Source organism: Bufo gargarizans, chromosome 2, assembly GCF_014858855.1.
Source record: "Bufo gargarizans isolate SCDJY-AF-19 chromosome 2, ASM1485885v1, whole genome shotgun sequence".
NCBI classification, from domain to species: Eukaryota; Metazoa; Chordata; class Amphibia; order Anura; family Bufonidae; genus Bufo; species Bufo gargarizans.
In genome coordinates this window covers 151,589,991-151,616,861 of record NC_058081.1, presented here as the reverse complement: position 1 = coordinate 151,616,861, position 26,871 = coordinate 151,589,991, and the positions used below count along the sequence as shown (strand labels likewise).

General features: G+C 42.6%; 1 protein-coding gene across 3 annotated transcripts in view; it reads right to left on the bottom strand.

Annotated features, from left to right (window-relative positions):
- The window catches only part of USP8 (ubiquitin specific peptidase 8), a 59,539-nt gene that overhangs the window by 24,558 nt on the left and 8,110 nt on the right, over positions 1–26,871 (bottom strand). For 2 of the 3 annotated variants that reach the window (XM_044279597.1, XM_044279599.1), the window contains exons 2-9: positions 24,501–24,676; positions 17,812–17,956; positions 16,173–16,258; positions 8,744–8,861; positions 7,537–7,588; positions 5,103–5,256; positions 3,126–3,288; positions 1,149–1,293 (exon numbers count right to left, since the gene is read on the bottom strand). In XM_044279597.1, the coding sequence (XP_044135532.1) occupies positions 1,149–1,293; positions 3,126–3,288; positions 5,103–5,256; positions 7,537–7,588; positions 8,744–8,861; positions 16,173–16,258; positions 17,812–17,956; positions 24,501–24,604 (967 nt within the window). In that variant the 5' untranslated portion in view covers positions 24,605–24,676. Of the gene's footprint in view, positions 1–1,148; positions 1,294–3,125; positions 3,289–5,102; positions 5,257–7,536; positions 7,589–8,743; positions 8,862–16,172; positions 16,259–17,811; positions 17,957–24,500; positions 24,677–26,084; positions 26,105–26,871 lie in introns of those variants that run through there. The other variant, XM_044279598.1, reaches the window with a different exon arrangement.

Genomic DNA, 26,871 nt, shown 5'->3' with positions numbered 1-26,871 from the left:
AGCTCTGCTATCTGCAACGCTTCCATAAAGAATGGATGGGACGGCAGAGGGAATGGAACCCTCAGCAATCAGCTAGTTATCTCCTATCCTGTGGATAGGGGATCAATTAGAAATCTCTTTAACAACCACTTTAACATTAAAAATAGGTTGCAGAGGGCACCAGCGTCAAAAACCCATGTTAGCAGCTGCAGCTGAAAATAACATACAGTAAATTGAAATCTCTAAAGAAGACTTAATAAATATATACAATGCCCTGCAAAAAAAAAAAAAAACAACCCCAAACAGACAAGAAAAAACAAACTATCACGTTAACACTGCCTGGTGCTGTCAAAGTACAGAGAGAGCAGAGCCTCTAGGTGTAAAGGTAACGCCCCCGTTGCTTCTAGAGTCTCATTTGCATATATTAAAACGTAATTTTTCTCAGCAATGTTGGCTCATGCGAACATGGGACCAACACAGATTCCTTCAGCTGCCAAGTGCACATGTGACAGGTCAGCCAGTGTCATAGGTACAAATCTGCTGACAGGTGGCATGTAATTAGCATAATCGACCCTACCTTGCAGTATGCCTGGCTTAATAGGGTTGATCATGCTGACAGAGACGCTTTAAGTGAAAAATGCTTATAGAATGTTTGCCAAGAGGACACTGTACTTTTCAAGACTGTAGGGTCAATTAAAGTCTATGAATATATTTGGAATCCCAACACCTATGCCATATGTATCTCCAAACAATGAGGTGTGAACATCAACTAGCCTAAATATAAGACCCAGACGTATATAATCCTGCTTGCACATTAATCATAAAATGAAGATAATTTCATATATGCCAGGAGGATGATTTTCTCATTTCTAATGTGCACATAAAGGGGCCTTTAACATGTTTTTCTGGTTGCTCCCAGTAATGTGACATACTGTGTTTAAATTTAAGCATTGACAACAATAATGTATACTATAAGGCTGCACTCAAAATGCACCAAAAATGGTGAAAAATGCATGATCTATTGCAGTGAAATCCCCTAACACCTTAGGCTACCTTGGGCTGTTCTTCCACTTTCCACATACAAATAGAGAGCACGAACTTGATGGACTTAATGTCTTTTTCAACCGTATGAACTATGTAATACTGTTGAGAACAAACCGCGCACTTACATGACAAGACTGCGTTTTCATCTTTGTTACTTCTAGGCACAGATACTTTCCCATTTGTGGTGTACATTGGATAGCAGAAAAGCCAATTTTCATAGCCACCATCTAAAACTAAAGGCTCACTTTTCAGGATAGCCTTGGTTTCCCACTACAAACAAGATATAATATGCAGATATATTACGATGTCTGCCTATGTATCAAACATCTTAAATCACATAGAAACCCCAAGGTCTCCAAAAATCATTACTAGAGTGAGATGAATGCCAACATCACCAAGTACCATGAGCAGGTGGTTAAAGAGGTTGTCTCACTCCAGGCATTGTCCATATTGCCTCCTTTGCTGGCTGATTCAGCTTTCCATCACACATTATATACTGTTCATATCCGAGTATTACAGCCACAGCTGCAGCGCTGAAACTGGACAGAAGCCGACACGCATGCAGGCAACTAAGCCAGTCCTAGTTTACACCAGTTTGATAAATCTCCCCCAGTGTCTTTTTATCCTGTCATTCAAAGGACAAATCATTTTTAAATTTTCCATTGATGCAGCCTTAGGCTACATGCACACATTGCGGATTACACGCTGCTTTTCCACGCAGATTCTCAACCGGAAAAAACACAGCATAATGCAGTATCAACGAAGTGAATGAGATTAGACAAATCTCATGTTGACGTTGCTTTTTTCTGTGCAGAAATTAACCTGCTGTGCAGATTTAGAAATTGGAAGGGTGAGACCTGCTGAAAATATGCACAAAAACCCTGCACGGAACACACATGTTTTTTTTGTGTAGAAATACAGAGAAATCTGTACTGTACGAAAAACCGCATGGATTTTCTGTTTTGGAACCAGTACCAATGTGCAGGTAACCTTATGAGGTGCAGAATGAGGGTACATTCAGACGATCGTGTTTTGCGGTCTGCAAATTGCTGATCCACCAAACACAGGATATCGGCAGTGTGCGTTCTGCATTTTGTGGACCGCACATGGCCAGCTCTATGATAGAAATGCCTATTCTTGTTCGCAATTGCGGACAAGAATAGGGCATGCTCCATCTTTTTTGCTGGGCCGCAGAACAGAAGTACGGATGTGGACTGCACACTGTGAGCTGTCTGCATGTTTTGCTCCCTCACTGAAATGAATGGGTCTGCATCTGTTCCGCAAAATTGCGGAATGAATGCGGACCCATGAATACAGTCGTGTGAATGTACCCTGAATTGTTTTTAAGTGACAACATTTTGGGGTACATATAACTTATTGATATAGTTTTAATAACTTTTTGCGGTAGAAATGGAAAGGAAAAAAAAAAAACGATTCTGACATTGTTTTCTGCAATAAGCCTTTAAAGGGAACCTGTCATCAACTTTACGCTGATCTCACTGTTGGCAGCATAAATTAGTGACAGAAATGCTGATCTCAGTGTCACTCATCAGCTAAAAGTAAACGGTTGCCGAGAACCAGCATCATAATAATTGCAGACCGGGCCTTGAGAAGAGTCAAATCTACCTGAGAAGAGTCCTGGTTATTCCTAGTCTCCTGCTCTCTCACCCATCTGCTGATGATTGGCAGTTCTCTCCTAGAGAGAAAGGGAGAAAACTATGTAGACGCCTGTGAGTCATCAGCAGGTGGGCAGGAGAGCAGGAATTCATGAATAACCAGGACTCTTTTCTAGGTCCAGTCTGCAATGATTGTGATGTTGGTTCTCAGCAACTACTTTTAACTTTTAAATGACCGACCGCTGAAATTAACTTACCTGTCTCTACTTTATACTGCCGTTAGTATGGGCAGCACGAATTTGATGACAGGTTCCCTTTAAATATTTCTGTTTTAATTACAATATAGACAGCATATGATAAAAAAAAAAAAGGAGGTGACAGAGAGGAAGCGCTGAGCTTGTTTTATTTTATGTATTTTCTTTGTGTAGCACTCTTAAAAATAAAAAGTCCCTGTAAAATAGTGACATTTCTACTGCTTTTATGTACCTTAAAGAGAGCATCTTTTAAGCTCTGAAGAGTTGTACCAAGTTTTAAGTCACTGACAGAACTGAACCAGTCCAGCAAAATAACATAATCAGCATGACTTCTGGTGTCCCATGAATCCTTTGATGCTTCAGGAAGGCTGCTCTCAATTCTTGTTGCTGTAAATCTGAAAGGAATACAATGAAACTCATTAGTAAAATACATCAAAGATTGTAAACCCTTGCGAACAAGGCCTCAAGCACACGACCATATTTTTGGTTTGCAAACAATCCGCATTTTTAGAGATTTGAATGCAGGCCCATTTATTTTAATGGGGCCGCACAAAATGTGGACAGCACACTGTGTGTTGTCTGCATTCGTATGTCCATTCTAAAAAAGTGATAAAACATCCTATTATAGCCTGTTTTGCGAACAAGAGGCATATTTACAAAAAAGTGTAGAACGGGAAAGTGCAGGTCGCACACGGCCGGTATCTATGTTTTGCCGATCTGTGGTTTATGGACCACAAAATGGATACGATCGTGTGTATAAGGCCTAATAAGGACATATATTTCATTTTATATACATCAGTAAAAAAAAAAAAACCATTAGTTAAACATTCCTGCAGGGAGGTTTCACATGCAATGTTTTCTGAAAAAACATCACTCCAGTTTTTGATGTGTTTTTTTTTTGCCATAGCCAGAAGTGGAGCCAGCAGAAGGGAGAAGTAGAAGTCCTTCTGTTTACCTCCCGTTCCTCTAGAATCTCCTTCTCTAAAAACTTCAGCGTTTTACTGAAAGACAATGTGGGGGAAATGTACTAAGACCAGTATTAGTATAAAAAAGTGTATGCCCCTAAATCATTATGGCGCATCTCAGGAGGTCCAGGATCCAGCATAGATTTCAGCTGTCATTTACACCACTTCTATGGTGTTACTATTAAAATTTACAGGCCGTGTGGCATGAAGATGGAAAAAGTCACAAATTTTAGTGCAAAACCATGTTCTACACCAGAAAAGGTAAGAGCCTTTAATAAATTCCTCCCTGTGTGTGAAACTAGAAGGGATTGTGTCGCTTCAGCAAACAACATTTATCATGTAGAGAAAGTTAATACAAGGCACTTACTAATGTATTGTGATTGTCCAAATTGTCTCCTTTGCTGGCCGGATTCATTTTTTCATCATATTATACATTGCTAGTTTCCATGGCTATGACCACCCTGTAATCCAGCAGCGGTAGCCGTGCTTGCACACCATAGAAAAAAATCACCAGCCTATATGAGCTCCTGCAGTCCCGGACACCAGTGAGGCCGGTGTTCTGCCAGATTCCCATACTTTGGCAAAATGCTATACTGGAAGTGACGCGGCCGCATCGGAATCAGCTGGATTTGTGAAAATAATTGCACCGCCGCGGGAGAAGCACCTACTTAATTTGCATGCGCAAAACCGTACACTGCTCATGCGCACTCAGGGGTAGGTAGATTTTGCAGTGCAAAATGTTTCATCAGATCTCCCTATCCCTGAGTGCGCACGCGCGGACACATCATCTGGAGCAGTGCAGGATATTGGGGTGGTGGGGTCACCACATAGCAGAGCTGAGTGCGGTCCCTGAGTGAGCACGCGCGGTGTATGGTTTTGTGCATGCAAATGAAGTAGGTGCTTCTCCCGCTGCGTTACACACACCCTCCTCCAGCTGATTCCGGTGCAGCCGCGTCACTTCCGGTATTGGAATCTGGCAGAACATTGGCACTTTTTCCTATAGTATGCAAGCCTGTCCACCGCTGCTGGATTGCAGGGTGGTCATAACCATGGAAACAAGCAGTGTATAATGTGATGAATCCAGCCAGCAAAGGAAGCAATATGGACAATCAGAATACATTAGTAAGTGTCTTGTTATTAACTTTCTCTACACTATAAATGCCACTTGCTGAAGTGAGACAACCCCTTTTAAAGTCTTATTCTAAAAGATAATTTGGCAGATCTGAGATTGGTGACATACATACCCAGGAGATATGGCCTCCTCAGGAATATTTATAGAAGAAATAATATGAGATTCCTCAAAATCCTTAGCTCGGCGTGCATCCATTATAACAACAGTAATACCTGGGTCCTTCATCATCACAAACAGTTTTTCTGGAGTTATAGATCCGTTAGGGGCTGTAATTAAATATAATAGAAAATTATTCATTTACATCGCAATTAGTATTAACTTTTACTGATACTGACACAGCAGTATTACTGGCTATCATGGATGGTGAGATTTTCTGATAAACTGGTTAAACATTTCCTCCACTAAAGGGAAGTGGTCCCCACAAATTCACTGTTAAACCTGTCAGGCTAGCTCAGCTGAATACACTTCGTGATCCATCACTTCATTCTGGAGAAAAACTGCCGCTCTATTCGTTCTCCACTGAACTGTCGGAAACAGCAGAGCTGCATTCTGCTACTGGCAGCAGGCCCATACAGATTAAGGCTCGGCCTGCTGCCCCATCAGGATTGAAACATGGGGCGCTCGCTCAGTTTGTTATCCTGTATTCTGTGGATAGGGGATAACTCTCATACTTGGTGCAACCCCTTTAACTGCTAGTTGGTATATAGATGAAAGTATGATTGCATTCATCAGATCTAGTCCTAAATGGCATTGTGCCTGGTTTAACAGTCAATTTTCTGGTGACAGATTTCATTTAATAGGAAAATTCTAAATCTGATCAGGGCACTGTGCTATTTTGCAGACAGTTTTTTATTGGCATATATGACCCAATTTGTATATGACCAGTGCCCAAACATGACACACTCACAAAGGTTACTTTGGAGCAAGTACTGTATTTTAGAAAACCCAAGTAAAGCAAGAAACTGATCTGAACTGCGATAATTTCTCCTAAACCGTCTTAAAAAAAAAAATGAAAAAAAAAAAGGAACACTAAACCTAGAAATTAAAGCCAAGTCTAAGTCTGCAGCATTTTCTTCCTAGTCCTGAAAACAAACAGTCTTGTAGAAAAGCCTGCAAAAAACAATGGGGCAGATTTATCAAAACTGGTGTAAAGGAAAACTGCAGGCAGTGTTTTGGTGTCCATCTCCAAAGCGGAACGGAGGCAAACTGATGCATTCTGAGCGGATGCTTTTCCATTCAGAATGCATTAGAATGCAAACTGATACGGTTTGGACCGCATGCGAGAGCCCTGAACGGATCTAACAAACGGAAAGCCAAAACGCCAATGTGAAAGTAGCCTTAGTTGTCCATAGCAACCAATCAGATTCCACCTGTCATTTTTCAGAGATCCTTTGGAAAATAAAAGATGGAATCTGATTGGTTGCTATGGGCAACCTAGCCAGTTTTCCTTTTCACCAGTTTGATAAATCTGCCACAATGGGTTAAATCTGATATCTTCCATCTTTGGCTGGAGAACCAAGACCTAGAACTTTTTGTCCCAATGCAGATAGGACACAGCAAGGAGTCATTGCTCTGCCACTCCTCTTAGGCTACTTTGACATCTGCATTTTCCTTTTTGGTTTTGAGATCAGTCAATGGGGACAAAACTGAATGGAGTGCACCAGAATGCATTCCATTCCGTTTGGTTGTGTTCCCATACCGGACAGAAAACCGCTGCAAGCAGTGTTTTTATGTCCGGCATGGGATGCGGACACGAAAGAAAACGTCCCCCACTGACTTACAATGGTTTTAGAGATAATACAACCGGATCCGTTCATACTGGATGCAGATGGTTGTATTATCAGTAACTGAAGAGTTTTTTCTGAACCCTGCCGGATCCAGCAAAAAGCAGATGTGAAAGTAGCCTTACAGTTTGTCATAAGACAGTGAGGAGGAGGAGGAGGAGGAGGAGGAGAAAGAAGAGGAGGAAGAAGAGGAGGAAGAAGAGGAGGAAGAAGAGGAGGAAGAAGAGGAGGAAGAAGAGGAGGAAGAAGAGGAGGAAGAAGAGGAGGAAGAAGAGAAGATACTGAGGGAGACACTGAGGGAAGATTTCTTTATATACAGATGCTGTATAAAACACAAGTCTACCACAGGCAGTCAGTGTGTGCAGAGCAGATTTCAATTACATCAAAGGCAAAAAGATTATGAAGCACAGACTAAATAAACTATAGTTCGAAGGAGCCTGAACTATAAATTTAAAAGGGTATTCCCATCTTATAAAATGATAGCATTTCACTGGGACATGCATCCATTTATGGGACCCCCAAAGATCCTGATTCACTGTTCTTCTCGCACTACCAAACACCCAGCTGTGCTGGGAACATGAGGGAATGTCTATGAAGGTGCTCCTGAATCAATGCCGCACTCTCAGAAGAGGTGAGCGTTCCAGAGGTCAGAGCCCCGATCATAAAGTGAATGCATGTTCCACTGAAATAACTTTATGAGATAGGAATAACCCTTTAATAATGGAATTAAAAAGTCGATATTTGCACAAAATGCAAACCTACCATTTGAAGAGACTTCATTCTTACTTCCAAGCTCTTTTTTATCACCATTTATCTGAGGGGGGAAAAAAACAAAACAGAAGTCTTAAATGAATCCATTATTTTATGAACGTTAATCTTTTGCCTACCGCCGCATGACTACAGGTAGTGGCGGTGGGTACTTAACTGTAACCCAATGTATAAACGCGTCAGGCTACATTGCGATCTCCTGGCGCACAGTGACATTTCAGATCACTGTAGCGATGTTGTTATTAGACAGCTGCGGTCACAGAAAGTATATCCGAGACCAGCAGAAGAGGTATTGCAGTGTAAAGTGTAAAAGCCGGCTGAACAGCACTATGCCGGCAGTATGTAAATTAACCCCTTTCTGCCCTGACTGTGGCAGGAAGGGGTTAATTTAAACCAATAAATGAATACAAAATTCATAAAAGGTGAAAAAAAAAAAAAAAGACTAGTTTTAGCAATACTATAGCAGAGATATATATATATATATATATATATATACATACATACATACATACATACATACACACACACTTCAGCGTCTGATGAAACTGAGACAAATGGATCCGTTCTGACACAAAATGTAAGTCAATGGGGACGGATCCGTTTTCACTGACACAATAGAAAACTGATCCATCCCCCATTAACTTTCAATGGTGATCAAGACGGATCAGTTTTGGTTATGTTACATATAATACAAACGGATCCGTTCTGAACAGATGCATGCGGTAGTATTATCTGAACGGAAGCGTTTTTGCAGATCCATGACGGATCCGCACCAAACGTGAGTGTGAAAGTAGCCTTAAATATACAAAACGTACACACTTTTTTTTGCTGTTTGTTTTCTTACAAAAATTTGAAAATGTTTTGTATTAAAATCTTTTGTAACAGTTAAAATAATTTTTATTTTCTCAGCGATTCTTGATTGAAATCATTGCCCCTTGTAGAAGTGCAATACACTTTCCCGGCTCATCTATAACCTGACAGTTGTTGGGCAATATTTCAAGTTATGATGGTCCAGGAAAGGCCATTGTAACATTAAAATAATGCATTTACTTGGGAGAAGGCAAAAAAAAACATGAAGTCTGATTCAAAAGAATGTCATAGGATTTTTTCTGTTGCACCCTGTGCACTCGTATCAGGGAAATGTTGTGTAAACTACAGGAACAATAGCAAAGTACAAGGGACTGATGAGAAATATTCTTACATTATCAGTTTGTTGAGAGACTTCAGGATCACCCTTCGGCACAGAACGGACCTCTTTTTTTCTCTGTACTTCCTTGTCTCTTTCTTCGAGCCTCTTTCGAACTTCAGCTTCCTCATACCTATGTGATATAAGAATACATTGTATGTACTATATACACATGGCTGGGTACAATACCATGAATAGACTAGTAAAAAAAAAACGCAGCACTCTCTTGTCTTCAATATCCAAGGGTTTGCTTTGGTGAATAAACCCTTGGATATTGAAGACAAGAGGGTGCTGCGTTTTTTTTCACCAGTCTTTTCATGTTTGGGGGGAGTGCAGGACTGACTCTTAACACGGCTGGCACCACCACATTAAGGAACGGTAATTTATTACTATTTTTTCCGTTGTGCTGCTACACTTAGTTTTTTCTATGGGTTCAATACCATCATATTATGAATGTTAAAAGGTAACCATATCTAAAAGACATAAGCCTCCCCCTTTTTACTTCTCATTTGTTCCAGTTTACTTGTGCAGTAAGATACAGGTTGGTAATAGTGATTTTCAGTTTTCAAATGTTGGCACAAATGTAAAAAATCCATTAAAAGGTTTATATGGGAAATGATAATGATGACCTATCCTCAAGATAGGTCATCATTATAACATCAGTGGGGGTTGTTTCAGGAAGCTGCTGCGGCTCCCAGCAGATTTTCAAGGACAGCGCCATACATCATATAGTGGTAATGTTTGGTATTGCAGCTCAGCAATGACGTCACAGAGCTGGAGCGCTGAAATCTCGCGATGCGCGAGCTAGCGCATGCGTAGTTCGTTCCCTGTGCTGATGCCAGTACAGGGAATGAACACGATGCCGACACTGCGCATGCGCTAGCTCGCGCATTGTGAGATTTCAGCGCTCCAGCTCTGTGACGTCAGCCAGCAAGGAGGAGATTCAGAGGACGCGGGGCGGTGCTGGGCTCCTTTCTGCTTGACTCATCTCTGGATACAGGACTCATATCAGGTCATTTGCATATGGATCAAAACTGTTTTTTAACACAATAAAAGCACAGAGAGCTATGGGGACTGGGTATTGCAGATGTGCTAGTGGCCATCTACCAGCCCATGCCCCCAGCTCTATGCAAAAAATCCTGGTGACAGGTTCCCTTTAAAAAATAAAAACGGTAAGTAGTCTTACCGGTAATAGTTTTTTCAGGAGCCCAACATGACAGCACATGGGAGGATATCCTTATAGGCCTCTGTAGGGACAGGAAGCAAGAGAGTTTAAAAGGCCCCTCCCCACCCCCATATCCAGTGTCTTATAACTTATATCACTACACCGGAATAATTATTTTTAACCAGTTTATATACCTAGCGATTCTAGATTCACAATATTAACAGCACATTGTTATTATATACCGGTAAGTATATGAGAAATATACATACATATATTTATTTTTTGGGGGATATATTGGTGCTGTCAAGTTGGACTCTTGAAAAACAATTAACGGTAAGACTAATTACCAATTTCCAGGATGTCCCCCATGACAGCACATGGGAGAAATATCCAATCACTAACTTTTTAGGGGGGGGGGGGGGGGCCCACTGCTCGAAGGACCTTTCGTCCAAACACCAAATTCCGAATGGTTAGGAGGTCCAAACGATAATGCTTGCAAAAGGCATTATAATTTGTCCATGTAGCTGCTCTACACATTTCATCTTTCATGGCATCAGCTTTTTCTGCCCACGATGTTGCCATAGCCCTGGTCGATTGGGCTTTAATGGAGATTGGACAGCTCTATTTTGGTAAAGAGTATGCCTCTCGAATTGTATCTTTGATCCATCTAGCCAAGGTTTGTTTAGTAACTTTCTGGCCTTTATTTTTTCCTCCATGCTGAATGAATACATCTTTATCCTGTCTTTAAGATTCTGTTGACTGGAGATAGTTAACTATCATCCTCCGTACATCCAAGCAATGGAAACGCTCCTCTTTGGCATTTCTGGGGAAGCACAAAAGGACGGAATAATTATTTCCTGTTCTTCATGGAAGGAGGAGACTACATTTGGTAAAAAGGCTGGGTCTAATTTTAGGATTACTCTATCAAGAATTTTTAAATAAGGTTCTTTCATAGAGAGAGCTTGAATTTCCCCTATCTTACGGGCGGAGATAATGGCTACCAGGAAGGCAGCTTTCATGGTCAAATATTTTGATGAGATATCATCTAATGGTTCAAATGGAGGTTCACAAAAGGGAGTTTAGGACTAATGTTAAGTCCCATGTTGGGACATTTTGTTTTATTGTGGATCTTAATCTGGAAATGGCTTTAAAGAATCTATGTTCAGCTAATGGAAAATCTAGGAAAGCCGAAATAGCCGATACCTGGACTTTTAAGGTACTCTGTCTCAAACCTAAATAAAACCCTTTCTGCAGAATGTGTAAAATGGTAGGTGAGGAACCGTCTGGGTGTTCTGAAGACAACCAGGAACCATTTTTTTCCCCAGATTTTACCGTATATGGCTGAAGTAACTGGTTTGTGACTATTTTGTAACGTTGCTATTACTTTTTCTGAAAGAACTTGCCTTTTTAGCATTTCCCTTTCAGGATCCAGGCCGTCAAATTCAAGGTTTTTAGATCTGGATGTTTTAGAGGGCCCTGAACTAGAAGATCCTGTCTGCTTGGGAGGATCAATGGCTCTTCTATGCACATTGCTCCGAGTTGCGAGTACCAGCTCCTTTTGGGCCAGGCCGGAGTAATCAATAGCACCTTTGTCGTGCTCTCGCCAATCTTCCTCAATACTGCCGGAATGAGGCTGGGTTCAGACCTGAGTGTTTTACAGCGCGTTCCTACGCGCTGTAAAACGCTCAACAGGCAAGAACCAATGATTCCCTATGGGAATGGTTCTCACCTGAGCGTTTTACAGCGCGTACCATCGCGCTGTAAAACGCCCGACGCCCCAAGAAGTACAGGAGCTTCTTTGGGGCGTCTTGTCACGCGTTCCCGTACATAGACTTCAGCGGGAACACGCGACAATAGGCGTTCGCTTGTCTCTGTATGCGCGATTGCAAACGCCCGTACAATCGCGCATAGAGAGCGCTCCATCGCGAACGCTCAGGTCTGAACCCAGCGTTAGAGCAATTGGTGGGAAAGCATATGCAAAATCCATGTTCCAGGTTTGTGACATTGCGTCCACTGCTAGAGGATTGTCCCTTGGATTTAGAGAGTAAAAACAGCTTGCCTGTGTATTTACTCTGGTCGCATATAGGTCTATCTGAGGCTGACCCCATTTGTGACATAACTCCTGGAACACTTCTTTGTTTAGCATCCACTCTCCAGTATCGACTCTTTTCCTGCTCAGGAAATCTGCCATTGTGTTTTCTCTGCCCCTCAGATGTAAGGCTGAAATTGATAACACGTTTGAATGGGCCCAGTTAAAAATTTGATTTGACACCCTCTGCAGCAAGGGGTTCCTGGTTCCCCCCTGGTGTTTGAGCTAACGCACCATAGTGATGTTGTCTGAGTAGATCCTTAGATGTTTCCCTTTTACGATATTTTCGGCATGTTTCAGAGTCTTCAGAACCGCTGTTAGCTCTTTTAAGTTTGATGATCCAAGGCTCTCTTGAGGTGACCATTCTCCTTGAAAATATAGATTCTCCACCTGACTTGCTGGCATCCGTGGTTACCATCATCATTGGATCCAGCTTCCAGTGAATTCCCTTCACTAGGTTGTCTGGAGTTAACCACCAGTTCAGGGAGTTCTTTACCCCTGTGGTAACGAAAATCCTTTTGTCTAGAGATTTTTGACTCTTGTCCCACCAAGATAGTATCAGTTTCTGTAATAGTCTTGAATGAAAATGGGCCCAGGGAATCATGGGTATGCAAGATGTTATGATGCCCAGAATCCTCATTGCCTTTCTGATCGTGCAACTTTTCTTCTTTTCGAAGTGTTGGAATTTTATTACCATGGTATTTTGTTTGGTTAAAGGTAGACAGGATCTTTCTTTCACTGAATCTAGAAGTGTACCCAAGAAAATATTCCTGGTTTCCAACCGCAGATCTGATTTGTTGAAGTTGATAATCCATCCCAATTTGGTAAGCATATACAGTGTTAATTGAAGATGATCTTTTAATATCTTTTGAGATTGGGCTGTTAATAAGAAATCGTCCAGGTATGGGATTATATCTATTTTGTACTGTCTTAGGTGAGCCATCACTTTTACCATTAGTTTTATAAAAATTGTCGGAGCTGACGAGATTCCGAATGGCAGACACTGAAATTGGAAATGATGTATGTGGCTGTTCACTTTTATTTCAAATCTCAGATATTTTTGATGATGAGGATGAATAGGGATATGATAATATGCATTCTTCAAGTCTATTGTGCACATGAATGCTGCCGGGGTGATGAGTGGAATGGCTGACTGAATTAATTCCGTCTTGAATTTTCGATAGTAGATCAACCTGTTCAGGAATTTCAGGTTTAAAATTTTCCTCAACAATCCATTTGTTTTTTTATTTTTTTACAAGGAACAGTTTGGAATAATGATCCTTGAACTGTTGATGCAAGGGTACTGGAACAATGGCCTTCATCTTGCACAGAGACTGAATATCCAGAAGAGGTTGATTCTGTAGTGTTTCTTAGTGAGGATTCGTTATCTTAAAACGCTGTGGGGGGAGGAGACTTGAATTCTAGTTTGTAACCCTCCTGAATGGTTCGTATCACCCAGGGATTTTTGTAATGGAAACCCATTCCTGAATGAAAAAACGAAGTCTTCCTCCCACCGGGATGGAGTCATTGTTTACCGGGATTATTTGTGTTGTTCGGGTTGAAAAGAAACCCTCTTCCTCCTTTTGGGTAGTTCCATCTACCAGATTTTCCCTTCGCTCTACTTGAGGAGTACTGGGACTGTGTTTGTTCTCGGAAAGGGCTGACTTTTCTTGGGCTTCTCTTCTGGAAATCCTTTTTTCTTGTCAGCTGCTCTTTCCAAAATGGTATCCAATACTGGTCCGAATACATAAGAACTGGAAAATGGTATTGCACATAACTTCTTTTTAGAAGCTGTCCAGGTCTTCAGCCACAAGGCCCTTCTAGCGGTATTTGATAGTGTTCCACTTCGTGAGGCAAAACGGATAGATTCTGCAGAAGCGTCACCCATGAAAGCTGTGGCCATTTTTAGCAAAGGCAGATAATCCAGAATTACTTCTCTAGGTGTCTTGAGCTTTAAATGGTTTTCCAATTGATTGAGCCATAATCCCATAGCTCTGGCTACAGATGTTGCGGCAATATTAGTATTGATTGTTGCCACTGAACATTCCCAGACCCTTTTTAGGAGACCATCAGATTTTCTGTCCATGGGATCTTTCAATTGGGACGAGTCTTTAAATAGGATGGTCATCGTTTTTGCAATTTTTGCTACCTGGACATCTATTTTTGGAACTTCTTGCCATAATTTAGTGTCCTCCAGATTAAATAGAAGGCAACTTCTGAATTCTCGAGGAATGAAAAGTTTCTTTTCTGCATCTTCCCATTCCTCCAGTATCATCTCTCTCAGATTAGAATTGACCAGAAACAGCTTCCTTTTCTTTGCCCTTAATCCTCCAAACATCTCGTCTTGAGTTGTTCTGGGTTGCTGAACCTCCTCCATCTCCATAGTTTCCCTTACCACCGATAGTAACAAATCCAAATCTTCCAAAGAAAATAGGTATTTTTTCTGGCCTTCAGAAGAACCTGAGGGACAGATTAACTCTTCTTCTAACTCCCCGTCCAAATAATAAGTATTATCGCCTTGTTCGTCTGAATCTGATTCAAGCTGGATTCTAGGTTTCTTTGAAACTGGCGGAGGAGTCGTCAAGCTAGAAACTGAAGCCTGTACTTCTTCTCTGATCTGAGGTCTATGATAAGAGAGGAAGGACGCCTGTTCCTCCTTCAGAAGTTTTGCAATACAATCAGGGCACAGCTGTTTTCTGTATGATTCCTGTGACTTTCTAACACAGGAAATACATTTCTTTGTTTTCTTTTTAGTTTCTGTCTGGGATCTATGTACCAGATCCTTTTCCCCCTAGAAAGAAATAAAGGAACTCTCCCATAGTACTAGAGTACACCAATAAAGCAGAATAAAACAGGATAAAGCAGGGCTTGGTAAAAACTTACATAGCCCTGAGCAGGGGTATCGCCAGCCATTTCAGCTTTGGTAGACATCTGGGACTCTATCTGGAACAGCAGACAAGCCCGACTGCTTGCTGGTTCCTTACCTTAAGGGTCCACCCCCTGCTGCCGCTGCGCTCCTTCTTTCTTGGGGACTCTATCCCCTAGGGGGAGAGTCGACCCCTCATGCGAGCCCCCCATCCAGGCCTCAAGCATGGAACGCTGGGCGCCGCCATCTTGGATCCTGGCAGAGCAGTGTCATTTCCTGTACCCGGAGCATTCCCCGAAAGTGACACTGCCAAGCTCAGAGCCCCCGGAAGGGGAAGCGGCTTCGGCTTCTAGATACCGCGGCCATGTGGGAGAGAGGTAAGCTGGGAAGGCTAGGGAACCTCGCAAAGAGGTACTAGCAGGGCGGAACTGGGAGGAATGGCTGGACACCACCCGACCCAGTTCAAGCCCTAGTAGCCTGCGGCTACTTCCATGTTCTTTTCTTCACCCTAAGGAGAGCCTCTCTTGCAACTCCCTGTAGGGACAGGAAAAACACTGGATAGAGGGGTGGGGAGGGACTTTTTAAACTCACTTGCTTCCTGTCCCTACAGATGCCTATAAGGACATCCTCCCATGTGCTGTCATGGGGGACGTGCTGGAAAAAAGTGGTTTTATTAAAAAAAAAAAAAAAAAAAAAAAGTACTACAAAAAAAATATATGTATTTGGTATCACTGACCAGAGAATAAAAGATATTATGTTATTTATACCGAAAAAGGAACACCGTAAAATTTATAACGTAAAAACGCAGTGGCAGAATAGCTGTTTTTCCCATCTCACTTCCAGAAAGAGTTAATAAAAGTTACATCAGAAAGTTATGTGTACCCCAAAATGGTGCCATTAAAAACTACAACTTTTCTCTATACAGCTATATAGACTGAAAAATAAAAAAAGTTATAGCTCTTGGAACAGTAAGACCCAAAACAGGTTTTCTGGGGAAAAGATTCAGTAAAAATTGTATTTCAGTCATTTAAATTCCTGCTTATTCCAGGAGGCAGTGCTACAAGTGATTGACAGCTATCTCTGTATACACAGTCATAGAGGGAAGACTGTCAACCACCTCCTGCACTTCAAAGCCCGGAATTAACAGGAATTTATATGAACTCAATACAACTTATACCAATACTTTTCCACATAACTATATATCAGTCTGCTCAGCATCTCCTGCTCTATAACATGCTGCTCAGATACCATGTTCAACGTGACAGGTTCCCTTTAAAATCAACTCTTCCTGTCAGGTGCTATTTTAATGCCATAGAACAATTACCTGTTTTTGAGACTTTTCGAGAGCTTTTCTGCTTCTTCAATTGATTTTACGATGGTACTAGGCCCAAGTAATGACTTGTAGTAGTCCTAGAAGCAAACAATCATGTGAGTGCTGAGGAACGCAGCTATATCTGTTACTGCAGAATATCTGAGGTGCTGAATGTATCCCTGATAACTTTCCAATGTAGAACAAATTAACTGTAACTCTTACATAATCTATACAGAATGACTGCCGAAACACATGCTTTCAGATAGTGATATTGACAACAATCTGTGTCTAAAACTGGTCATACACAAGACAAATGTCTGCCTAACACTCATGTGGCGCTATCTTTTCCATAGATATGTATGGCTGCCCGAGGATGCAGATTAGCGAATGGGGAGAGGGCAGAGAAGCTGCTACCAGGATTGGACAGCGGAATTCCAACAAGCCTGATCTCCCCTAACATAAGCCTTACAGAAGGTGTAGGGAAGGTACCATAGACTTAAGGGTACATTCACATGACCGTATGTATTTTGTGGCTCGCAAAATGTGGATGAGTAAAAAATAGCATCTGGTTTTTTTTTGTGGACCAGTTGTAACACTGCCTATTCTTGTCCGCAAAACAAACAATAGGACATGTTCTATCTTTTTGCGGGGCCGTGGAACGGATGTGGACACCACACAGTGTACTGTTCGCGTTTTGCGGCCCTATTGAAATGAATTCGGATCAGACGCAGAGCAAAGTCACGGTCGTGCGAATGGGGCCTAAATGGGAGACCTAACCCGAAAGTGGCTCATACTGCCAATTTACTTTAGCAGATTAGAGAGACAATTACTGGGTATGAACACTCGTTCCAGGTAATCGTCTTGTCAAAATTTAGTGTGATTCATCATTCATCGCCTGTTGTCACCACAGTGATCTGCCGCACACGGCTTTAACAAGGTGGCAATGACTGGAACGAATGGTATGTGGAAAAAGGATACTTTCATGAGCAATCCTCCTTAAAGAGGACCCTTCACCAGTTTTTACTTTATAAAAGCGATATCTCACACTGTAGCCCATGTTCCCTAGATGCTGTTTAGGCGTGTCTTCTATCCGGCTGTGGCGCTGTCCAATCACATCGGAGCGCGTCACAGCTAGGGACAAGGAGAGCTGTTTTTTCTCACTGGCTGTGACTCGCTCCGCTGTGATTGGACAGTGCCACAGCCGGATAGAAGACACACCCACTGAGAAAAGCTAATGTCTCCTCCTCCCTGTTCCGATGCTATTAATTAGCATACAGGGCGCAGAAACAGAACGAGGGACACAGCGCCGCAACGGAGGAGAAAAAAACATTAGCGATATGACATCTAGGGAACATGGGCTACAGTGTGAGGTATCGATTTTATAAAGTATAAACTGGTGTAAGGTCCTCTTTAAATAAGTTTTCCAGATAAAACACTTCTGACATATTAAGCAGACATGCAGTGCCAATCAAACTTAATGGGATCTGGAAGCTGGAAACCTTTCCAATGAACAGTTCTTCCAACTTCCATTGGATAGAGGATAACTACCTCTAACCAGAATACCTCTTTAATTCACTCTGTATAATATGTGGCATAAATGTGAACCTGTAATATAAACCGTTATCACATGGAACTGAAATAAAAACTGTACCTGGTTCTGCTTGAAATCCGACCTTTTTTTCACAAGTTCAAATACAAATAAAAATTTCATATAAAGGACATAAGCTTTTTCTTCATCTCTGTCAAGTCTGCACTCCTCTGCCTTCTGAAAGATCTTGCAGGCAGTGGAGACATAGCTGAAAAATAAAATAAACTGATTGTGAGGATGAAAAATGCAGTGTATTATGTATAGCCAATAAATGCACTGCAGAAGAGGAGGTCCAGGGGTGTAGAATTCCTATCGCCCGACGCCCGGGACATGCAGTTCCGGGCGCCGGGCAGGTAGTTTGTGCAGGCAGCTTAGCCCTGCGGGCAAGTAGCAGGGCTAGGGTTGCGCCGTGTTTTCCTCTAATACACAGCCCGATGCAGCAAGTCCGGGCTGCTTACCGCAGTGTTATCAGCGCTCCTGTGCAGGCCGGAAGTCGGGCGCCACGGGCCGGAAGTCAGCTCCCAGCGGAGGCACACGTTATAGTCAGCGGCTGTAGTAGGAGCTCCTGTCATGGTGGCAGCCCGTGCCGTGATAGATAGCCCAGCAGGTAGTGTGTGTGGTGACTGCTCTGGGTCAGCTATGCTCTGCTGTCAGGCTGCTGCTCTGCTTCTTCTCCCTGGCATTGAAGTGTCAATAGGAGTGCTGCCAGGTTCCAACTTCCAGCCACTCACCCTCCATGAATAGGGGGGAAGGGGACTTCCCCATACTGGCATGAACATCAAGGGATTCACTGCCCCAGTATGGCATGTACATTAAAGGGATCACTGCCCCAGTATGGCATGTACATTAAAGGGATTCACTGCCCCAGTATGGCATGCACATTAAAGGGATTCACTGGCCCAGTATGGCATGTACATTAAAGGGATTCACTTAAATATGGCTTTGATTTAAAATTACTTTTTGTATCAGGACAAGTAGATTGTCATGAGGGACAAGTAGATTGAGACCCCGCTTTAGTCCTTCGACAAGTAGTTTTTTTTTTATTTCCACACCCCTGAGGTCATATCTCCACAGTAATGGTCTAGAAAGTCTTTCACCTTTGTATTTCCGAATTATGAAATGTAGAGGTAAAGTAACTAGGACAAGATGGAAAATGAACACAAGGAAGAAAAAACTGGAAGGCAGGACTCGCACATAGGTTTTGAGCATTTCTCAGCACCTTTCAAGCTTTTAGTTGCCTTTCCTGAAGTTAGTTGGATAGTCTATGGGAAATATGAAACGGTAGCATCAAGCGGTTTCTAAGGCTTTTTTAGTGATCAAAACATGGCAGACATAATTTGTGTGTAGAAGCCATTAAAGGGAAACGGTGGGTGACATGATGTCCTACGTGATAGCAGGGAGGGAAGCTGAGCTGTAGAATGTATAGGGTTATATGATTTGGGGCAGGAAGCAGAGTAAATCCTGACAGGACTCCTAGGAGTGACACTTGCAGACGAGCGTGTCCGGATTAGGTCCGCTGCGTTGCGACTGCGATCAGGGAAAATTGTACGAGAAGATACGCAATTGCAGTCAGTTTTGACTGTGATTGCGTTCCAATGTTCAGTTTTTATCGCGCGGGTGAAATGCATTTTGCACGCGCGTGATAAAAAAAAAAACACTGACTGTGGTATCCAGACCAGAACCCGGACTTCTTCACTGGGTTAGGTGTTCTGTATATTTTATTATTTTCCCTTATAACATTGTTATAAGGGAAAATAATAGCATTCTTAATACAGAATGCTTACTAAAATGTGGCTTCAGGGGTTAAAAAAAATAAAATTAAAATAAACTCACCTCATCCTGTTGTTCGTGCAGCCAGCATGTCTTGACCGGCCGAAGGACCTTTGATGACGTAATCGCGCTCACTGATGTCAGCACAGGTCCTTTGGCAGGTCCTGAAAGAAGAAGATGCCGGCTGCGCGAACAGGAGGATGAGGCGAGTAAATTGTTTAATTTTTTTTAACCCCTAAAGCCACATTTTACTAAGCATTCTGTATTAAGAATGCCATTATTTTCCTTGTAACCATGTTATAAGGGAAAATAATACAGTAAATTGACTTTTATCAATTTACTTACATCATCTCCTAGCAACCATGCGTGAAAAATCACACCGCATCCACACTTGCTTGCGTTGCGTGAAAAACACAGATTATAGAACATGCTGCGATTTTCATGCAACGCACAAGTGATGCGTGAAAATCACCACTTATCTGAACAGCCCCAGTGAAGTGAATGGGTCCGGATTCAGTGCGGGTACAATGCGTTCATCTCAGCTTATTGCACCAGCACGGAATTCTCGCCCGTGTGAAAGGGGCCTTAGAGTCCTCTACTGCTATTACCCCGCCCACCAGAGGTCACACTACATTTTTTCTGGAAGAGTAAGAATACTCCTCTGACCATTTTTGAGGAGTATTTTTACCTGAGGAGGAGTATGAAAGTTGGGGTAATTCAAATACAGAATACGTAGGCCTGCACTTGCTCACATCTGCGTTGCAGGCTGTGTTTGGAGCCTCTGTTGCAGATTCTGTCAAAAAGACTGGACAAAAAAAAGCCTTGTACGCAGCACTTTTTTGTCTGGTAAAATGACAGGCTTGTAAATGGAAACTGAATGGACTCCATCATAGTCAGCGGAGTCTGTTCAGCTCTGTTCCTGTCAGTTAGGCTGGGCTCACAAAATATTTTTGTGATACATTTAATGTACACAAAAAAAACAAACTAAACAAAAAAAACGTATACATTAACAGACGCCTCAAACAGATGCCATACTGTGGCATCCATAAAAAATAATAAGAAATATATACAGTACAGACCAAAAGTTTGGACACACCTTCTCATTCAAAGAATTTTCTTTATTGTCATGACGATAAACATTGTAGATTCACACTGAAGGCATCAAAACTATGAATTAACACATGTGGAATTATATACATAACAAAAAAGTGTGAAACAACTAAAAATATGTCATATTCTAGGTTCTTCAAAGTAGCCACCTTTTGCTTTGATTACTGCTTTGCACAACCTTGCCATTCTCTTGATGAGCTTCAAGAGGTAGTCACCTGAAATGGTCTTCTAACAGTCTTGAAGGAGTTCCCAGAGATGCTTAGCACTTGTTGGCCCTTTTGCCTTCACTCTGCGGTCCAGCTCACCCCAAACCATCTCAATTGGGTTCAGGTCGGTGACTGTGGAGGCCAGGTCATCTGGCACAGCACCCCATCACTCTCCTTCATGGTCAAATAGCCCTTACACAGCCTGGAGGTGTGTTTTGGGTCATTGTCCTGTTGAAAAATAAATGGTCCAACTAAACGCAAACTGGATGGAATAGCATGCCGCTGCAAGATGCTGTGGTAGCCATGCTGGTTCAGTATTGAATATCAATTTTGAATAAATCCCCAACAGTGTCACCAGCAAAGCACCCCCACACCATCACACCTCCTCCTCCATGCTTCACGGTGGGAACCAGGCATGTAGAGTCCATCCGTTCACCTTTTCTGCGTCGCACAAAGACACGATGGTTGGAACCAAAGATCTCAAATTTGGACTCATCAGACCAAAGCACAGGTTTCCACTGGTCTAATGTCCATTCCTTTTGTTCTTTAGCCCAAACAAGTCTCTTCTGCTTGTTGCCTGTCCTTAGCAGTGGTTTCCTAGCAGATATTCTACCATGAAGGCCTGATTCACACAGTCTCCTCTTAACAGTTGTTCTAGAGATGTGTCTGCTGCTAGAACTCTGTGTGGCATTGACCTGGTCTCTAATCTGAGCTGCTGTTAACCTGTGATTTCTGAGGCTGGTGACCCGGATGAACTCATCCTCCGCAGCAGAGGTGACTCTTGGTCTTCCTTTCCTGGGGCGGTCCGCATGCGAGCTAGTTTCTTTGTAGCGCTTGATGGTTTTTGTGACTGCACTTGGGGACACTTTCAAAGTTTTCCCAATTTTTCAGACACACTGACCTTCATTTCTTAAAGTAATGATGGCCACTCGTTTTTCTTTACTTAGCTGCTTTTTTCTTGCCATAATACAAATTCTGACAGTCTATTCAGTAGCACTTTCAGCTGTGTATCCACCTGACTTCTCCACAACGCAACTGATGGTCCCAACCCCATTTATAAGGCAAGAAATCCCACTTAGTAAACCTGACAGGGCTACACCTGTGAAGTGAAAACCATTTCAGGTGACTACCTCTTGAAGCTCATCAAGAGAATGGCAAGAGTGTGCAAAGCAGTAATCAAAGCAAAAGGTGGCTACTTTGAAGAACCTAGAATATTACATATTTTCTGTTGTTTCACACTGTTTTGTCATGTATATAATTCCACATGTGTTAATTCATAGTTTTGATGCCTTCAGTGTGAATCTACAATTTTCATAGTCATGACAATAAAGAAAATTCTTTGAATGAGAACGTGTGTCCAAACTTTTGGTCTGTACTGTATATATACACTTTAGCCTGTATGTTTTTTGCCTAGACTTTTCAGGATGGTACACTGCATATTTTTTTACAATGGAATTCCATAGTGACAGGTGCCACAGTATGGCATCTGTCTGAGGAGTCTGTTAATGTATACGTTTTTTGTGTACATTGAACGTATGACAAAAACCCACCCTTATGTACCCGATCCAGCACTTCTGTTATTTTTGTTGTTCTGCTCCGTTAGATGAGCAGAACAACAGAAATAAATAGCGGTGATGTGAACGGGGCCTAAGAGGTGGGTATTTATGCAGGGGAACTGCAACCACCATCTATCCTTCAGAGCTGTAGAATGAATGTGAGATGGATCCTGGCTACATGTGATAATGCGGTGGCCATGGCGTGTGCAGGACGGGCACTGGGTGTGTTTCTTTGCTCAGTGACTAGTGTATGTGAGTAATGCACAGGGCAAGATCTCCTTCTTGGACAGTGCCGGCCTGCTGCTTTGATAGGAAGAACTACAGGGACTGTCCCATCAAGAAGACCCTTGTCCATGTAGGACCCTTCTGAATGGCGGGAGAGTTGGTGTATCCAGTTGGGGCAGCGTGATTCAGTGGGATGATGGATAGAATAAAGAGTCTGTGCCTGGACCCTCTGGCCAAGCAGAGAAGCCCTGGACTTGGGAAGTGACACCTTGGTGCAGTGACTGCTCCAGGCTGGAGACTCTTCTACTATATTTGGCCATTATTTAGAGAGCTGCAGGCTCAGGGGAAATGAGGAAACTAATCTGCTCTGTGGGGGTTGTAGTCCTGTCGTCCTGCGCAGCCACAGATCTGCCAGAGCCTCTCCTCGTGTCTCCCTGCCTCAAAACTGCCCACATCTCCACCTCTAGGTGGGACTACAATTATCGGGTCCAGGCATAGCGCACAGTGTCAACTCCACTGAACCCCGCGGAATATCTGATGGGATTTGGTTTCCAGGGGGTAATTAATAGAAATCCTATTATCCGCGTCTTGTTGCAAAACTTACTGGTTCAAGTTGTAGGGGAAGGCGAGTAAAAGTGGCTTTACATTGTGAAAACGTGACAGCGCTGTTATACTCGTCTTCGCTCCCTGGCTGTAGTCATCAATTCCACCGCAGCAATGTTTTTGGGTTCCTTGGGCGGCGCGCCCCACTCTCCTTGCTATAGCAACTCCTGGGAGATGGCCCCTCCTCCTTACAGATCCCGTCAGCTTCCCCTGCTGCAGGGGCGATGTATAGGGCGATCCAGCACCCGCCCAAACCAACCAATAGCAAAGCTCCTTGCTGTAAGGAGCTTTGCTATTGGTTTTCGCAGGCACAGGCAGCATCGCTGAGCTGCCTGTGCCGTTCACAGCGTGCCCTGCGCTGATGAAAAGCAGGAGAAAGTCTAAGGCGTATTGGTACGCCTTACACTTTTTCCAGGGAGTAAAATGGCCTGAAAAGGAGTCAATGACGCTTGTACAGGTGTTATTGCGACCTCTGCCGCCCACACAGGATGAACAACGGCTCTTCTGATATAACTGTGTGTATACAGAAGGGTGTCATTCTGACAGCTTTTTACACAGAAATCCGGCTCCAAATCATATAAATCAATATGTCACAGGGATCAGCTTCCTTCCCTCTATCAAATCCTGCTCTCTATTCACTGTTATGGGACTGCTAGAGATAGCCAAGCCAGAGCTCATAGAGATGAACAGAGGGTGGCTCTGCATGCGCGGCCGCTCTCTCTTAACTTTGAGGACCCATTCTGGTCCCGTACCTATCAGAGATGGATGGCATATCCTAGTGACATGCCATCAGTGTCCCAGATGGGAATATCCCTTTAGACTCCACCTAATAGAATTACATAAATGATGATCCATTTTGGAAAAATAAAGGATAAGGAAACTGTCCTCCGGTTCCATTTATTACTAGCAAAGCCCTTTAAAAAAATAATTTGCTAAAATGGAGCATGGGGCAAAAAAGTGAATTGTATTGTAGTCCAGCCATAATATGAAGACAGTGCTGCCCGCACTCCATCGGCTCCGCTTCACAACACAAGGATCTATCTGTCCACAATGACTATACTTCATTTAAGATTTATTGCAACATATTTCTCCACAGATTGTGCAATGGAAAATTTTAAGTACTCCTAGTATTGCTGGGAACATGACGTAATTCACAGCAAGACAAAAAGGTAAATACAGTCACCAAAAGCTGAAGGGTACAACACAATGTGCAACTTTTGGAGAGCTCTAAACACAGATTAGTATCGGCTTCCATATTACTGTAGACACAGAAAGAAAATACCTCTTTGTACTGGATGTGTCTGCTTTAACTTCAGCTTTCTTATTAAGCTCGGACAGGGAGCTGGAAAGATACAGCTCTTTGGGTAGTGCCGATGCTGTCGGCATGGTGCCCGCAGGGTTCCTTTCTTCACATCAGCATCGGGTCAGTCTACTGATCATCCTGGTCTCAATGAGCTCCTTTATGAAGACAGACATAATAAAATAAATCCAGGTATTAATGACATAGCATGACGGTCATTATACCCCTACAGCAACTCCTATCAGACTATTATAGATGAAACCGCTCTGGTAACCGAAGCAGGGTGATCAGACTCCATTTACTAAAGGCTCTCATTCACATGTCAGTGTTCCACAGACGTGTGCTGTACATGTTCTCCACGGACAGCACACGTCCCTATTCATTTTAACGTGTGTATTCAGACATCACTGTTTTAGCACGGTCCGTGGGTCCGTTTTTTCACGGATGCATGCTCTATTTTGTCAGTGTTCACGGATCGATCACGCCGATTATAGTCTATGGATCTGTGAAAACCACAGATGCCATCCGTGTTTCACGGATCATTAAGAAGAGATTCTTTGAAAAAAAAGTTTCAGCTGTACAGTGTCAGTGAAACACGGATGCAACACGGACAGCAAAAAACTGACCCAATACGGATCTTTCACGCACAGCTTCACGGATGCATCACTGACCACCTGCTCACGGATTTGAGCTAGACACGGATACTTGCTGAAACTGGTGTAGGTTATAGCTTAAATCTACGCTAACCCCTGGCTGGCACAGACTTGAGCTTCTGCCACACAGAGTGCCAGAGATGCGACTCACTTATTAACAAATCAAGACTGGAATATGGGAACTCCCATCTTGACAAATCTCCCCCACTGAATCTTTATGAGGACAGAGATGATTGGCAGCATGTAAATATCTCTGCTCCCAATCAGGCAATTATCAGGAACGCTGGGTTAGTTCCTGTTAACTGCTTGTGCACTGGCCCATGTAAAAGGACCCTGAGGGTAACTGCACACAATGCTGATTAAGCGTGGCTTTTCAATGCAGAAAAAACAAAGTGTAATAAAGTAGTATCAAAGTAAATAAGATTTGGAATGTCAGTTGTTTGTGTGATTCGGTGTGGGTTTCATGTGGATCTTCTGCACACAGATCTTGCTCCATGCACCCTTACACCACCCCAACTACAGACAGCAGCCGTACAAACAGACTGTAAGCTCTTGACAGAGCTGTGAACGTCCCCTTTACTCTTGGGATCAGTCAGGGATCCTTGTCCATACCAATCACACGCTGATAATATATCCCATGGATACACCATACAAACCATAGTAAATTATAATTGTCCACACCACTGCACAAAAGGTTCCTATCCAGTCAATCTTTAATTTGGCATTTGTGTGCCGTTTTCTTGTAGACTCATAGAAATGAAAAGGTCCACAATAAACAATCAATGCACAGGCTTCTTGGTAAGCTTCTTCTTAAAGGGTAACTGTCATATTTTTTTTTATTTGCTTGTTTATTAGAGCTAGGCATGTATACCTGAGTTAGTCTGTCAATGATTGCCAAAAGATCTGTAATTACCTTATAATAACAGCTTTCATTAACGTCCTCTGTCCCTTTCCACTGCTCCCTTGACCGCTGCTAGGGCTTGCCTGTCTTCATTTTAGTATAAACAGAAGACAGAGGGGCGGTCCTTCACACTGCATGGCTGCATTAGGCTTCAGAGTGAGGAGGCGTGTCTCTCAGTAATCCAAGCTGATTGGCTGGCAGGGAGTTGCTGGCTACATCAAGTGTGTATGGGAACTGAGGAAATGCAGTTTTGGCCTCAGAGAACTGGCAAAGGAGCCATCTTGAGAAGGTCCTCATATTGTAAATGTTTAAACAGCCGTAACTAAGGGAAAAACTTAAGGAAAACAGTGGTATGTGAAGAAACTAAAGATTGCTTTATGCATAATGCTGCAGCAGCAGTAACATATGCTAAAATTGATATTTTGATGAAAACATGACAGTTATCCTTTAAAACAGTCAAACCTAACAAGCAGAGCTGTAATATAAAGAATAGGGGAGTGACATTAGCAACAGAAAGGCGAATTTTAAACTTAGAGTTCCTAGAAAGGAGCCATCATCCAAGAGGTTGTGCCATAAATTACTTTTCACTCTAAAGTGTATTCATCAATTACTCTAGCTCCCATTCCTCTTTGGATAGTTTTTTTTGCCCAAATCTACTTCATTTGCAGTTTTCTCTTATCCCCATGCTTAAATTCTACTTCCTGGTTTGTCACGCGTCTGCTATGGGTACTTTCACACTAACGTTTTTCTTTTCCGGCACTGAGTTACGTCAAAATGGCTCAATGCCGGAAAAGAACTG